The sequence below is a fragment of the Crinia signifera genome, chromosome 9 (genome assembly GCF_055691185.1).
Source record: "Crinia signifera chromosome 9, ASM5569118v1, whole genome shotgun sequence".
In the NCBI taxonomy this organism is placed as follows: domain Eukaryota; kingdom Metazoa; phylum Chordata; class Amphibia; order Anura; family Myobatrachidae; genus Crinia; species Crinia signifera.
Genome location: NC_139225.1, coordinates 79,868,084 through 79,881,970, shown reverse-complemented (window position 1 = coordinate 79,881,970; position 13,887 = coordinate 79,868,084). Strand labels below are relative to the sequence as shown.

Below are 13,887 nucleotides of genomic sequence, written 5' to 3'. Positions count from 1 at the left end.
TGTAAAATCGTGTCCATTGGGTTGATCTGGTTGATTGGAAGGGAATTTAACATTGTTCCCTATGTAAAATCGCTACAATCGCACCCATGTATAATGCGCTAATATAGCAGCCTGAGGTCCCACTACCAATTAATTGAAACACCACTTCAATAAAGAAACCTACAATACCAAAACAAGATGTGGAAGTGTTCCAGACATGTATTACCCAAAAGGAAAAGCGAATGCAAATAGTGTAATATTGTATAACATTAGTATGAAATCACACATGTAAATATTCAGAGGCGTCCGTACCAAGGATAGTGGTCTACTTAAAAGGTAGACAATTGCATTTGATGGAGGGACAAACTTCTGTCACCACTGGTTTTGACAATCCTTCATATCCAAGGGAAATCACTCAGGTAGGGAATCAAACGTTTATGTCCGCACTTAAATGTAGACAAAATGAGCATGAGTGTCTATCTCCCCAAACAGGCGCCCCTGGAGGTGCTATACGAAAGGCTGAAGTCCAAGGAAATGTCGACCACTATCCTTGGTACGGACCCCTCTGAATATTTACATGTGTGATTTCATACTAATGTTATACAATATTACACTATTTGCATTCTCTTTTCCTTTTGGGTAATACCTGTCTGGGAAGCGCCAGAGGAACGCTTCCAGACTTTGTGCCTCTGTCCAGCTCACTGCCAGGTATAAGGAGGAAATAGGGGGGTGATTTACTAAGCCAGTGGTTCCCAAACTGCCTCAGGACACTTGCAGGGTTGCCTTGGGTTGGTAGTCCAGGACCTATTTAAATTATTTATGGTCAGTATGATAGGCAACGCCAGAGCTTGTGGCCACTAATACCCCTTTCACACCAGCCTATTTTCTAGGGTTTGCCCCGGGAACGACCCAGGATTAGCACTGGTGTGAAAGGGTCCTTCTCGGGATACAGGCCAGTGTGACTAGGGAGGAATCTGGCAGGTCCTGGGGATGAAGCTTGGAGACGGCGGCAGCCAAGATGCCAGACCAGGGGGATCATGTGGGGGTGAGACGGGTGCTGGTCTGGGAGGTCAGGCCTGTGGGGGGCAAGTGCCAGTACAGCCAACCCCAGGTGCACGCACACACCCCGCATCCCACTCGCAGGCTGGCCCTGCCAGCATCATCCCACTCGCCCCGCCTCCTGCCTGGTGCCCTCACTAATCCTCCCCCCACTTACACCAGAATATGCAGGGACTAGGCTAGTGTGTAAGGGACTTACCCAAAAATGTCCCTGCATGATCCCTGAACTGTATTTCCATGTAAGTTCCTGCATTTTCTGGTGTGTAAGGGGTATAATTGTAATATACATGGACCAACAGAAGCAAATACGGTACCTCGCCACACAACTGACCCTAAGGACCTATAAACACCATTTGTTAATTTTTACATATTTTCTGAATTTCTTAATAAGAAACATTTTGCCTAGGGGTGCCTTGAAAAATATTTGAAGCTGTAGGGTGCAATGATTAAAAAAGTTTAGGACCCACTGTACTAAGCCACGTTGCATTTTCATTGTTTTACATTACTCAAATTCCTACATAACTGCCATCTCTAGAATAATACAAACTAAAGTGTAACATTAAAATACTATTGGAATCGATCAAAGAAAGACCAACTGTATAATGTCCAGAAGATAGTACATTTGTTTATTACCTGTTTTGATTTGTAGTAAAGCAATTGCATTCGTCATTGATACATGTATTAAGCATATTTATTTACTTGCCAATGTTACTTGTGTTCTGTAGGAATGAGGGATATCTGATGCATGCATTTGTCAGTATGTGAAGTGGCTGGCCCAGAGTAGTAACTGCCTGCAATAGAGGCTAATCCAGTACCTTATCATACGGAGTAGCTGATAGGCCAGCCAGGGACAAGAGCACCTGCCAGTCATGTCTATATATACTGTCCACTAAGGTCAACAATCCAAGAATGGACATGGCAAGCGGAGGGCTCCAGTGCTATTATTAGCTGCCACTCAGACCTTATCCATTTGTTAAGTTTGTTTTACTCACGCCCAGTTACAGTCCCACACTTGTGTAATTGCTGGGTCCCTTTTGTAACAGAGACCAGGAGGAAAGGATGTGAAGCTTGGCACCAGGTTATCAGGATTGTTTACCCGCTCTGACAACTGTGCTGTGTCACAATAGAACTCACAAAGGTAAGAGACAAAGGATGTGTGCCAGCAAGATAACCGAACACTCTGAGTATTTTGTCCAGATTTAAATAGTGGCTTCATTCATGTAAACAGGATAATCCTTATTTGTTCTTTTAGCACATGCTACTTTTTCAGTAACCAATTTTTTCCAACGGTAATACAACTATATAGTAGTGTATATAGATTTGTATGGAAAGTATATTAACTGAGCAGGGTTTTTAAGATTAAGGTCCTTCTTTTTTGTGTGGAAAATATGCTTATGACAATGGTGCCCAAACTTTCATGAATCACAGTGCCTTATAGTGTGAGCTTTCTGTAACAGCTGCCCTATGTCAAACCTTTCTTAGGGGCAGATGTACTACACCACGGAGAGTGATAAATTGGATGGAGAGTACCAGCCAACCAGCTCTAACTGTCATTTTTTTCAAAACAACCAGTAACATGGTAAATAGGTGCTGATTAGCTGGTACTTTGGGCCAGATGTATCAAGCTTAAAAAAAAAAGTGATAAATGGAGAGGGATAAACAACCAGCCAATCAGGACTTACCTGCCATGTTACAGGCTGGGTCTGAAAAATGACAGTTGGCAGCTGGTTGTTTATCACTCTCCACTGTGTCACTTTTTGAAGCTTGATACATCTGGCCCTTTATCTCTTTCTGCTTGATCCCTTTCCAAGGTTTAGTACATCTCCCCCCTTAAGAAATATTGCAGAAAATATTACATTTAGTAATTTGTGCTTATCTGTCCCCTTTAGGCTTATATATGTGTTTGTGGATGGGCAGGGCCTAATTAAAGGTCCCAGGTGCCCTAGGCTAATGCACATGTATCTCCCCTTGTAATGCTGATCATACACACGTGTATGTGGCTCACGGACTCTCCAGTCATACTGCCCATGTGCATGTAACAAAGGTTATAAAAAATGGCATGTAGGATCTAAAGCCGTTATGGGCTGGATCGCAACGCATGCGATTTGCATGTGATGCGATCCAAGGGCAGTACAAAAAACGTAGCACATACTTTTTGTACTGTGCGATAAGATTGCATCGCACCGTGTATGGGCACCTTAATGCTTGTGGCATGTGAAGAAGACTTCCCAGCTGACATTGTAGCACAATGTACATAAAGTAATGGTTTTATCAGTAAGTTACATTGGCACAGCATCTGGCATCGCCTTAAGAACATTACCCCCCACGATACATGAGGATGGCCGATAGCTAAGAAGCATGGAATAAATTGGGCCTTACTTTTATTCCTCGGCTGTCACTAGCAAGGTGCCCCCTCCCTCTCTCCCCGGTCCTGGCACCCTAATCAGCTTATTGGTTAATCATGCACTGTGAACGGGGTTGCACTTCTGTTTGCCTACATATTTTATGATTGGCAGTCACTACTACCATGGAACATAAATCATTTGATCATGTACCTACAACCAGTAACACGCAGTACCCAGTTACCCAGTTTGGGAACCACTGGCTTGTGGGGAAAATTTATTAAATCTTCTAAAGAGTGGAGAGGTTGGGCATAGTATCCAGTCACCATCTAGCAAGCATTTATCCAGTACGGTCTCTAAAATTGGTAACTGTTATTATTGGTTTTCATGCTTATGTGGGTAGCTACCTTAAGGTTATTGGAGGCGACATCCGATGGATGCGCGCGCACACACTACGTAGACAGAAGTACTTGCTTTACACATTCATGCAGTGTCGCAATTGCGTTTTACTTGGTGAGATCACAGGCTTGGATCAATATACATTACATGCTGCTGTTAGGTCTGAGTGCCCAACTTCTGGATAACTGTATGTATGTATGTGTGTGTGTAAAAACATATCGCACTGGCATCCAAAACAAGTCCATCTATTGGGGTGACATCCAGGACAACAAAATGGCCATTGTATAGACAAGCAGTAAGAAGCACTCTCCAAATTTTTAAATTTGCTCTTAAAAAAATCGCTGTGTATTTATTAAACATGCATCAGAGTAATAGTAATGATACTCAACATTTCCGTCCTCTCGGCATCATCATCAGGAGTTATTCCACCAATACAGCATTGCATGTGTTGAAATATAGCACAGACTACGCAGCATTGCCTACATCTATATATATGTCTAGTTTCCTGCACCAATAGGTTAAAACATTGTTACTGTGCATAGATGTAGCTACGCTCATCTATCCTGGCCGAGCATGCTTTTCACACTAAGGGCCTTATTTTGGTTCATTCTTTCTGACAAAATCCTTCTTAGATGGACAAAACCATGTGCACTGCAGGGGGGGCAGATGTAACATGTGCAGAGATAATTAGATTTGGGTGAGTAATTTTGTTTCTATGCAGGGAAAATACTGACTGCTTTATTTTTACACTGCAATATAGATCTCACTTTGAAGTAAAACCCCACCCAAATCTAATTCTCTCTGCACATGTTACATCTGCCCCACCTGCAGTGCACATGGTTTTGCCCATCTAAGAAGGATTTTGTCAGAAAGAATGAACCAAAATAAGGCCCATAGCTAGGTGCCACAGGTAGAGGAATACATGGGCGGTGTACTGTGTTGTCTTGGCACAGCACTTGTGCCCATGCAGCCCAGTGGCAGGATGAATGAGCTACATCTGTACAGTCAGTTGCAATTGTTGAGTCATTCATTGGAAATATCAGGTCGCGTTAATTCTTGCTAGAAAAGATTGTATGCAATATATTAGTGGGATTAGAGCTCTGGAGTTTGGCTAAATCTATAAATACATGGACAAATTGATGCAGATAAGAGTCCTTGGCTGGGACGTGTAAACTATTTTTTTTTCAATGTCCTGCCTGCCGGCGACAATCCACGGCTGTTATCAGCAAAACAGGCCCCATAGCTTCTAAAGTCGGGCTCGTTCTGCCGTAATCCCTATTTAATGCTGTTGGTAAAGACAGCATTGAATAGGGCCCCAAAGCTATTTCCCCCATCAGTGTTAGTGACGGGGCATTGCATATAAATGTGCATATAGGTTTTCGATCACAAAATATATGCAATTCTGAAAACAATATAAAGGTTTATTATGCACAACGGTACTCTCCAAATTTCACTTTTTAAACAGTTTGATCGGTACTTGTGTTTTATTGGTCGTGCAATGTTTTAATCGCATCGCATGCCATGCACCCAATGGCATGCGATGTGACGCGATTTTTGCCCCCTATGCGATGAAAGATTGTATAAGCACCCTAAAGGGTGCTTTTAAGCACCCAAATGGGTGCTTACAATGTTAAATGCACCCCCACGCCACCCCCCCACTATAAACGTGAACCCGAAGCATGGCGAGCGCAGCGATACGCGTCCTCCGACCTTTTCATACCCCCACTATCCACGTCGGTGTGGAGTTGAGAATAGAAAGTCAAAAGCGTGGCGAGCGCACGCGGATACCTTCACAGGTATCGGCGTCCCCTCGCGGGCTTCACAGGTATCCGCGTCCCCTCGCGGGGCACGCTGCGCTCGCCACGCTTTGGGCTCGGTGGCTCGCTGTGCTCGCCACACTTTCTATTCTCAACTCCACGCCGACGTGGATAGTGGGTGTATGAAAAGATCGGAGGATGCGTACCGCCGCCCCTCGCGGGCTCGCTGCGCTCGCCACGCTGCGGGTTCACGTTTATAGTGGGGGGGTGGCGTGGGGCTGCATTTAACATTGGAAGCACCCATTAGGGTGCTTATACAATTTTTAATCGCATCGCATTGTATGGCATTGTATGCCATATACAATGTCATGCAATTTTAAAATTGTATGGCATTGTACAATATCGCGCGATATCGCATCGCATACCATCGCATGCCTTTTGGTATGCGATGGGCGCCGTGATAATACACAAGTACCGTTTGATCCTTTGCAAATGTAATTTAGTTAGAATTTTGATCAATATGGATATTATAAAAGTGTATATAAATGGACCTGTTTTTTTTTGTTTCACATTCTTGATTGTTGACTGAAAAAATTCTTTTGACAATCCAAGTTGATTTACTGTTTGTGTTGTATTTTTACAGCTTTTACATCTAACAATAGTTCATGATGAAATTGGTTTTCTGCAGATGTCTAAAGATGAACGTTATGGATATCACAAAAATCTTTTCAATGCTAAAGCCCAAAGAAGATGAAGAAGAAGCACTTGAAGATGGTCGCGAGCTTCATTTGGCGGTGGCAATGGATAACTCCGAGTTGCTCAACGGTCTACTTTCTGAAGACAAATATAAGAAACTACTCAATACTCACAGTGGTTGGGGTGTTCCAGTAACTCCTCTCCGTCTGGCTGCATCCAAAGGCTCTCTTGAATGTCTAAAGATTCTCCTAGCCAATGGGGCAGAGGTGGACATTCTAGACGTGAAAGCCCAAACACCTCTCTTCACTGCAGTCAGTGCTGGCCATTTTGACTGTGTCAGAGAATTACTGAAGGCTGGGGCTAGTCCCTCAGGCAGCATCTACAATAACAGCACTCCTGTGCTGACAGCCTCCAGAGAAGGCAATGTCAGTATCTTAAGGGAACTATTGGAATTTGGCGCAGATCCTAATGTCAAATGCAAATTACCAGACTTGGCTACAAATATCACAACCACAACAGGTCCATTATACCTCTCAGCCGTCTATGGGCACTTGGAGTGTTTTAGGATTTTGCTCTTCTATGGGGCTGACCCAGACTACAACTGTTTAGATGAGAGAATTCTAAAAAGGATAAAGCAACCTAAAACTGTGCTTGATGTGTGTCTGAAACATGGCTGTCGGACATCCTTTGTGAAATTACTGGTTGATTTTGGAGCGAATGTTTATTTGCCGGACCTCAACATTGCAAAGTCATTCCCTAACCACGAAGCGATTGAACTTCTGGCAAGAGAAAGAGGTATTTCCTATAAAAGTTGCAAAACAACATGGTTCCTTGTTTATTTATGTATAAAGTGACAACATTGCTGCATATTGAGAGGATCATGATCATGATAAAAATCAATCTGTTTGAATTAGAGGTTGAGTATCCCTTATCCGAAATGCTCGGGACCATGAGCATTTCGGATAAGGGATTTTTACAGTTTTTGGATTTTTTTTAAAACATACTTACCTGGTCCCACCGGGGCCTTCAGGATCTTTATCAGCGGTCCCAGGGGTGCATTGCGCGAGTTTGCGCGCGGGTGATGTCACCGGCACCCCGCGCAATGCACTCCTGGGACCGCTAAAGAAGATACTGAAGGCCACCTTGGACATCAGGGGAATTGGTAAGTGTGAAGAAATGGGCAGGGGAGGGGGTGGGGACAGAAAAAAATCCGAAATATTCAAAAAATACCCCACAGTTTTTGGAATATTTTGCATAAGAGATCTCCGGACACAGGAAACTCTACCTGTATTTGAAAAAATACTGACCAAGCATCTTTACTGTCCAAGTGCAAGCCTGCTAAGTGTGGGGAGAGGCCTATGCCCATTTTGCCACTTATCTACATTCTGCTGAAAGACTAATCAATTTCACATAGTAAATCCCAATATACACTAGAGGATAGTGTAAAAGATATCGCTCAGAAAGGGGCTTCTGAGCGATATCCTTTAAAATATCCTCTAGAGTGTACATTCAATATCACTGATGATGCGCGCTCCCATGCATCATTAACGACCCTTGCCGTCCGCTGAACATGCAGGCCAATTTAGCTATATAGCCATCGTGTACAGCGGTTCCAGTGATGTCTCTGAACGATATCAAGACTTCAGAGATAGGGCTGCAGCTCAGTTCAAAATTCAAATAGGGGAGACAGAGCAACTGCTATCAACTGCCATTCCAAACTGACTCACTGGCAGTTGATGTTTCTCCCCAATTTGACTTTGAACTGTGCTGTGGCCCCTCCTCTGGAGACGCCACTGGTGTATGCTCAATATCTGCAACCAGTGGCCAATATTGTTAACTATATCTGCTGCGGCCAGGATCGCCTACTGTGTATGGGGCTTTACTCTTGTATAGCCTTATTGTTCACTTAGGGATAGACATTATACTTTTCTGAATCCTAGCATAGGGTTCTGAGCTCTTAATAGAGGTCCGTTTCTACCTATATTATTGTATTGCATAGTAAGAACATACCCACCAACCACAAATAATGTTGCTTTGGTATCAAATAACTAGAGAATTAGGCAAAGTGGGAAATGCTCCTAATGATAAAGGTCACACATGATCCTCCTAAAGGTTACTGCTACCGAAACAGAGGCTAAATGCTGTGCTACAGTTTCCAATAATGATATCGCCCGCATTCTCTGACTATTGCTAGCTCCATGTGTTTTTGAATCACAACTATCTGTATCTATTCCCCAGTCGTGTATATATTTCCCTTATGGCTGTGTAAATGCCTGCTGTAGATTAGTAGCCCATACAGTATATGCTGTTGTGCTCAGAAGACTAAACCCTACTGTATGTTATTATTCTGCAGGGTAATAAATGTCAGCTGTTGCTACCTACACACAGTCAGTAAATGTAAACAGAGGCAGAGTGTGCACCATGACCATTTGTTATTTGTACTCAGGGATGGAACTAGGGGGATGTGTGTGGGGCAGTGTCCCAGGGAGCAGGGACCTGGTTGGGACACCTTGCACCTGCTGTAACACTGCTGCAGAGCCATCTGGAGTGCCCAAGGGACACTCTGTGCAGGGCCTTGCAGCATGTGGGGCTGCCTGGTGCATCCTACTCTACGTTTGCCCTGAGTGACCAGGGTATGACATCACAGGTCTATGGCCCTGCTCTGTTTGTGCATTGGACTAATGTTCTCAGGCTGCCTTTGTTTTAAAGGAATTGATTAGAGAATATGAATATGGTTGGATGTAGACATCTTGTGTGTCTTTAAGTATTACATGTAGATGCTGTAGTAGTCTGGGCTGCTTTCCTGTCCATTAGGCTGTACTGGCTTTGATAACTAGTATTACAGATAGAAATGATTCTAGAAAGACCCAAGAGATTGCAGACTTCGTTCTATTCATAGCTCTCTCATGTGTCTCCTCCCCCTATTTCTCCTGTGTCTGTCCTGTCTTATGCTGAATTTATGCATAAAGAAGATGCTGCATCCTTAGGTCTCACTTTGTGTGTCAGGTGATTCATCTGACTGCCAGGTGATTTGTTTGAAATAACATTATGGGGGAAATTTACTAAAGGAAATTTGTAAAAAATAGGTGTATTTGTATCCAGAAATACACTTATTTTTGACATTTACTATCCCGAAAATATGGCAATTTGTATTCGTATTGATAGCACATCAATACGAATACGAATTGCCGTATTTTCGGGATAGTAAAAGTCAAAAATAAGTGTATTTCTGGATAAAAATACACCTATTTTTTTACAAATTTCCTTTAGTAAATTTCCCCCTATCTGTCATTTTAATTGATGTGTATGGACTTTTGTTGTATTGTTTGCCCCTAGTGTATAGTATAGCTACTAACGCTACAGTTTTTTGCTGTGTAGTGTAATTATTCTCTGTAATTCTGACATGGTTTTATGTCTACCCTTTGGATCAGGGGTCCTCAAACTTTTTAAATCGGGGGCCAGTTCACTGTCCCTGAGACTGTTGGAGGGCCGGACTTGGGTGTGTATGGCCATTTTTTTTAAACAGAAAGGCGAACGCAGGAGGGTTGTATCGAATCAATAATATATATATATATATATATGTACACTGCGCAGCATGCACTGTACATCCCCCGCCCCTGTCTGTTGTGGTGGCTGCCGTTACTGTGTACAATTGTACACAGTAACGGCAGCCACCACAACAGACAGGGGCGGGGGATGTACAGTGCATGCTGAGTGGTGTACACATATATATATATATATATATATATATGTATATATATATATATGTACATATATTTAAATATGTTAGTATAAAAAAAACGCACCTCTAACAATAAGAACACAGTCAAGAGTAGACTGTGTGCGGACTGGGACACTGTCAGTGTCTGCTCAGTCAGTGCCACTGCTCCCTCCCTGCTGGCTTCTCGTCCGGCTCCTCTCTCCGGATTCTCTCCTCTCTGCAGCCGCAGCGTGTGACGTGATGACGTCACACGCATAGGAGAAGCTTATGCAGGGAGACAGGACGGACCAGCAGACACTGCTGCTTCCCCTGACGTCCCAGGCCACTCCCCCGCCCGTCCAGCCAGCCTGCCCGGCGTCCATCCTCCCAGCAAGTGAGGCAAGTGAGAGGGATTGCCGCTTGGGCAGCGGCAAACCAGGCGGGCCGGATAAACGTCCTCAGCGGGCCGCATCTGGCCCGCGGGCCGTAGTTTGAGGACCCCTGCTTTGGATAGTCGCACGGGCCAGAACATTCGCAGGGGGACCGATGGTGGGTATATGTGCATGCGCAGGGTGCGTGCTTGTGCCAGCTGACATCCAGTAATGTCAACTGCCCGCCCCTGGCACTGACGTCACGGGCCGATTACCATGGGAACGCCCAGCGTTTACATGGGAACACCTATTGGCATTCCCATAGGTGCAAATATATGCCCCACGCCCGCAGCCTTGGGTGTGTGCACCCGTCATACAGTCTGCAGCAGGGCCGTTTCTAGAGGCGGACAAGCCGTGCAGCAGCCCGGGGCGCCGCACGGCTTGTCCGCCTCTGTTTGACAGCCGGGGCGCCCTGCAGCTCTCCCAACGCCGCGGCCGCCGCAGCCTCCTCCCCGGCGTCTGACTCCACAGTCCACACACAACAAGCAGAGGGAGGGGAGGGGAACGCATCATGCGTCTCTCCTTCCCCCTCGCTCAGTGTGTCACTGGGCTGTCAGCCTATCAGAGCTCGCGGGCTGGCAGCCATTAAGGAGCCAGCCCGCGGGGTATGAATGGCTGATGGGCGACAGGACAGACAGGTACAACTACACAGTGAAGGGGAAGGAAAGAAGCGCGATGCGCTCCGCTCCCCTCCCCATGGAAGCAGCGCTGCAGCAGCACTCCCCAAGGAAGCAGAGGCAGAGGCGATGGCACAGACACAGTGAGTTTGGCACTGTGGGGGCATAGATCTATGGCACTGTGGGGGCATATTTGGCACTGTGGGGGCATACATCTGTGGCGCTGTGGGGGCATATTGGGCACTGTGAGGGCATATATCTGTGGCACTGTGGGGGCATATGTTTGGCACTGTGGGGTCATATGTTTTGCACTATGGGGTCATAAGTGTGGCACTGTGGGGGCATATGTGGCGCTGTGGGGGCATATGTGGCGCTGTGGGGGCATATGTGGCGCTGTGGGGGCATATCTGGCGCTGTGGGGGCATATCTGGCACTGTGGGGGCATATATGTGTGGCACTGTGGGGGCATATGTATGGCACTGTGGGGGTATATATTTGTGGCGCTGTGGGGGCATGTCTGGCACTGTGGGGGCATATTTGGCACTGGTGGCATATGTGTGGCACTGTGGGGGCATAGCTGTCACTGTGGGGGCATATATGTATGGCGCTGTGGGGGCATATCTGGCACTGTGGGGGCATATTAGTAAACGGCATCAGTTGTGCGTCAGCGGCACGTGGGGCATAATTTGTAATGGCCATTACGGTGTGTGGTCTAATGGGCATCACGGTGTGCGACATAATGTGTAATTGTCATCACGGTGTGTGCGACATAATGTGTAAATGTCATCACGGTGTGTGCGACATAATGTGTAAATGTCATCACGGTGTGTGACATAATGTGTAATTGTCATCACGGTGTGCGGCGTAATGTATAATTGTCATCACGGATAAATAGTGTATAATGATTTAAGTAGCCTGTCATTGTTTGGCCTTGATCTGTGAGGTGTACTAAGTCCCTGTGTGGCCTTCAGCCGGCCAACTTAAGTGCGGGAGGACAATGACAATTCTGGTCATGCAGGATGCAAATGTGTGATGTAAGGCAATTGGTTTCCTGCTAGACCACGCCCTTATATTAAGCCACACCCTTTTTAAATTAAGCCACACCCCCTTTTCCAGTACCATGTTATGTTTTTGGTTGGGGGGGGGGCGCATTTTTTTTCCTTCGCCCTGGGTGCTAAATTGTCTAGAAACGGCCCTGGTCTGCAGGCGTGGAGCAGCGGGGGATAGTCGCACCCATAGGAACGTCCAGCGTTCCTCACGAGGGTGCATGCAAATCTAAGTTAATTAAGAGTTGATATGCATGCACATTCCAAATCATTCGATGGTCAGAGATCATCGAATGATGTGGGTAATTCATCCACAGGCTGCGATTGGATGTTTGTTAAACATCCATTCGCAGGCCCTGCATGCGAACACACGCTGCGAGGGGAGGGGCGGCCCGGCAGTCAGTAAGTAAGTCAGTAAGTAGACAAACAGGTATTGTATGGCCATTTACATGGATTTATGGGTAGTGAAGGGAGAACCCAGGTGGATCCTCCTTGCGGTTACGGTCACCATCCATTTTTCTAATCTGTTTTGTTAAATGCTAGGTGAATAGAACACTTTAAAGCAAATATACAGTAACTGATTTGACCTCTGAAAAGTCATGAATGAAAGGAAAAACAATATTGTTATCTAAAAGTTTATGCTTGCCACCTTTACTCGGATCATATTACATTGGTGTGTAATGTTTATGTTTTAAATCTAACAGTGATGTCCTAAAACTGTCAACTCATTCCGTCTGTACTGTCACTTTACAGTGTTTCCGAAGTCTCTGCTCTCCCAATGTCGCCTGAATATTCTGAAGCTGGTGAGACAAGCGGGAAAGATGCATCTTCTTGACCAGTTAGAGATCCCTCATGCAATGGTCAGATATCTCATGCACCAAGCCTAATATAGGAAGATGAAAGTGGCAGAAACAACAGAGACCCTTGGACATCAACAGGCTTCAATTGTGCAATTATTAAAGCTAAATTACAACGTGAGCCTAGGGGACAATGTTTCATGCTCGCTAGTTTACATTGTGCATTTATGAACTGGTTGCACAACTGGACAAGATGCAGCGTGAGTAGTGTGCCAGTTAACCCATACTCAGACCAGTGGGCGCACACATGCCCGTGCAGGTTTGCATATTTTGGTCACCAACGTCTGCTTGTGCCTAGTTAGTCAGGAATGGAGACCAAGTACATTAAGAGAGTGTTCACGTGATTTCAGGTAGTCAGAAGCACTATACATAGTGGATGATATGTGCCAGAAACAGGGAACTTCTTGTGATAGGCTCCCTGCAGAAGAGCCACTGATTGGTGCTTTCTGCATATCTCTCATCTTGCAGTGAAAAATAAATGGTTTGATACAATTGGCTTAAGGTGGATGAAAGTGTCTGTGATCTACAGCAGTGGTTCTCAAACTGTGGGTCTTGACCTTCTCAGCATGGGGTCACGACTCCATGCTGCTGACCATCAGGTTGATGACTTCTCTAATATCAGTCAGTGATTTAAGGAGTCTGAAAAATCTGTTGAATTGTCTGTTATTTTAGACTCCTCCCATCATGTTGAGCCTCCACAATGCTGCCATGTATGTGCTGTCTGCTGACTACACATGTGGTGTGATGACCTTCTGCAGTAACTTGCAGTCCTGTAATTATTTTTATTGTCTGATGGGGTCCCAGAGCAAAATAGTATAAGGACCCCTGATCTACAGTATTCCTAGCATAAAACAGACCCATACCTTACTATTGCTGACCAAAGAACATCTCCAGTCCTGCATATGGGCAGAAATATAATTTTTATTATGACTTTTAAAATCATATGCTAACCCTGCATCACTGTATAACTCAAAAATAGGAATAGGTTTGGTGATAAATCAGAT

The 13,887-nt window shown here is 45.1% G+C and overlaps 1 protein-coding gene across 4 annotated transcripts; it reads left to right on the top strand.

Moving 5' to 3' along the window:
- The first annotated feature begins 1,859 nt into the window (after nucleotides 1-1,859).
- Nucleotides 1,860-13,365, top strand: ASB12 (ankyrin repeat and SOCS box containing 12). 4 transcript variants are annotated; one of them, XM_083160575.1, is made up of 3 exons: nucleotides 1,860-2,176; nucleotides 6,225-7,027; nucleotides 12,780-13,365. In XM_083160575.1, exons 2-3 carry the CDS (start codon nucleotides 6,235-6,237, stop codon nucleotides 12,911-12,913), a joined length of 927 nt encoding a protein of 308 aa, XP_083016701.1. In that variant the 5' UTR covers nucleotides 1,860-2,176; nucleotides 6,225-6,234; the 3' UTR covers nucleotides 12,914-13,365. The 4 variants fall into 4 exon arrangements, with proteins under 4 accessions (XP_083016701.1, XP_083016699.1, XP_083016700.1 ...); XM_083160573.1 differs by having other exon boundaries at nucleotides 1,862-2,176; nucleotides 6,180-7,027; XM_083160574.1 differs by lacking the exon at nucleotides 1,860-2,176 and adding an exon at nucleotides 2,191-2,327.
- Nucleotides 13,366-13,887: the final 522 nt, after the last annotated feature.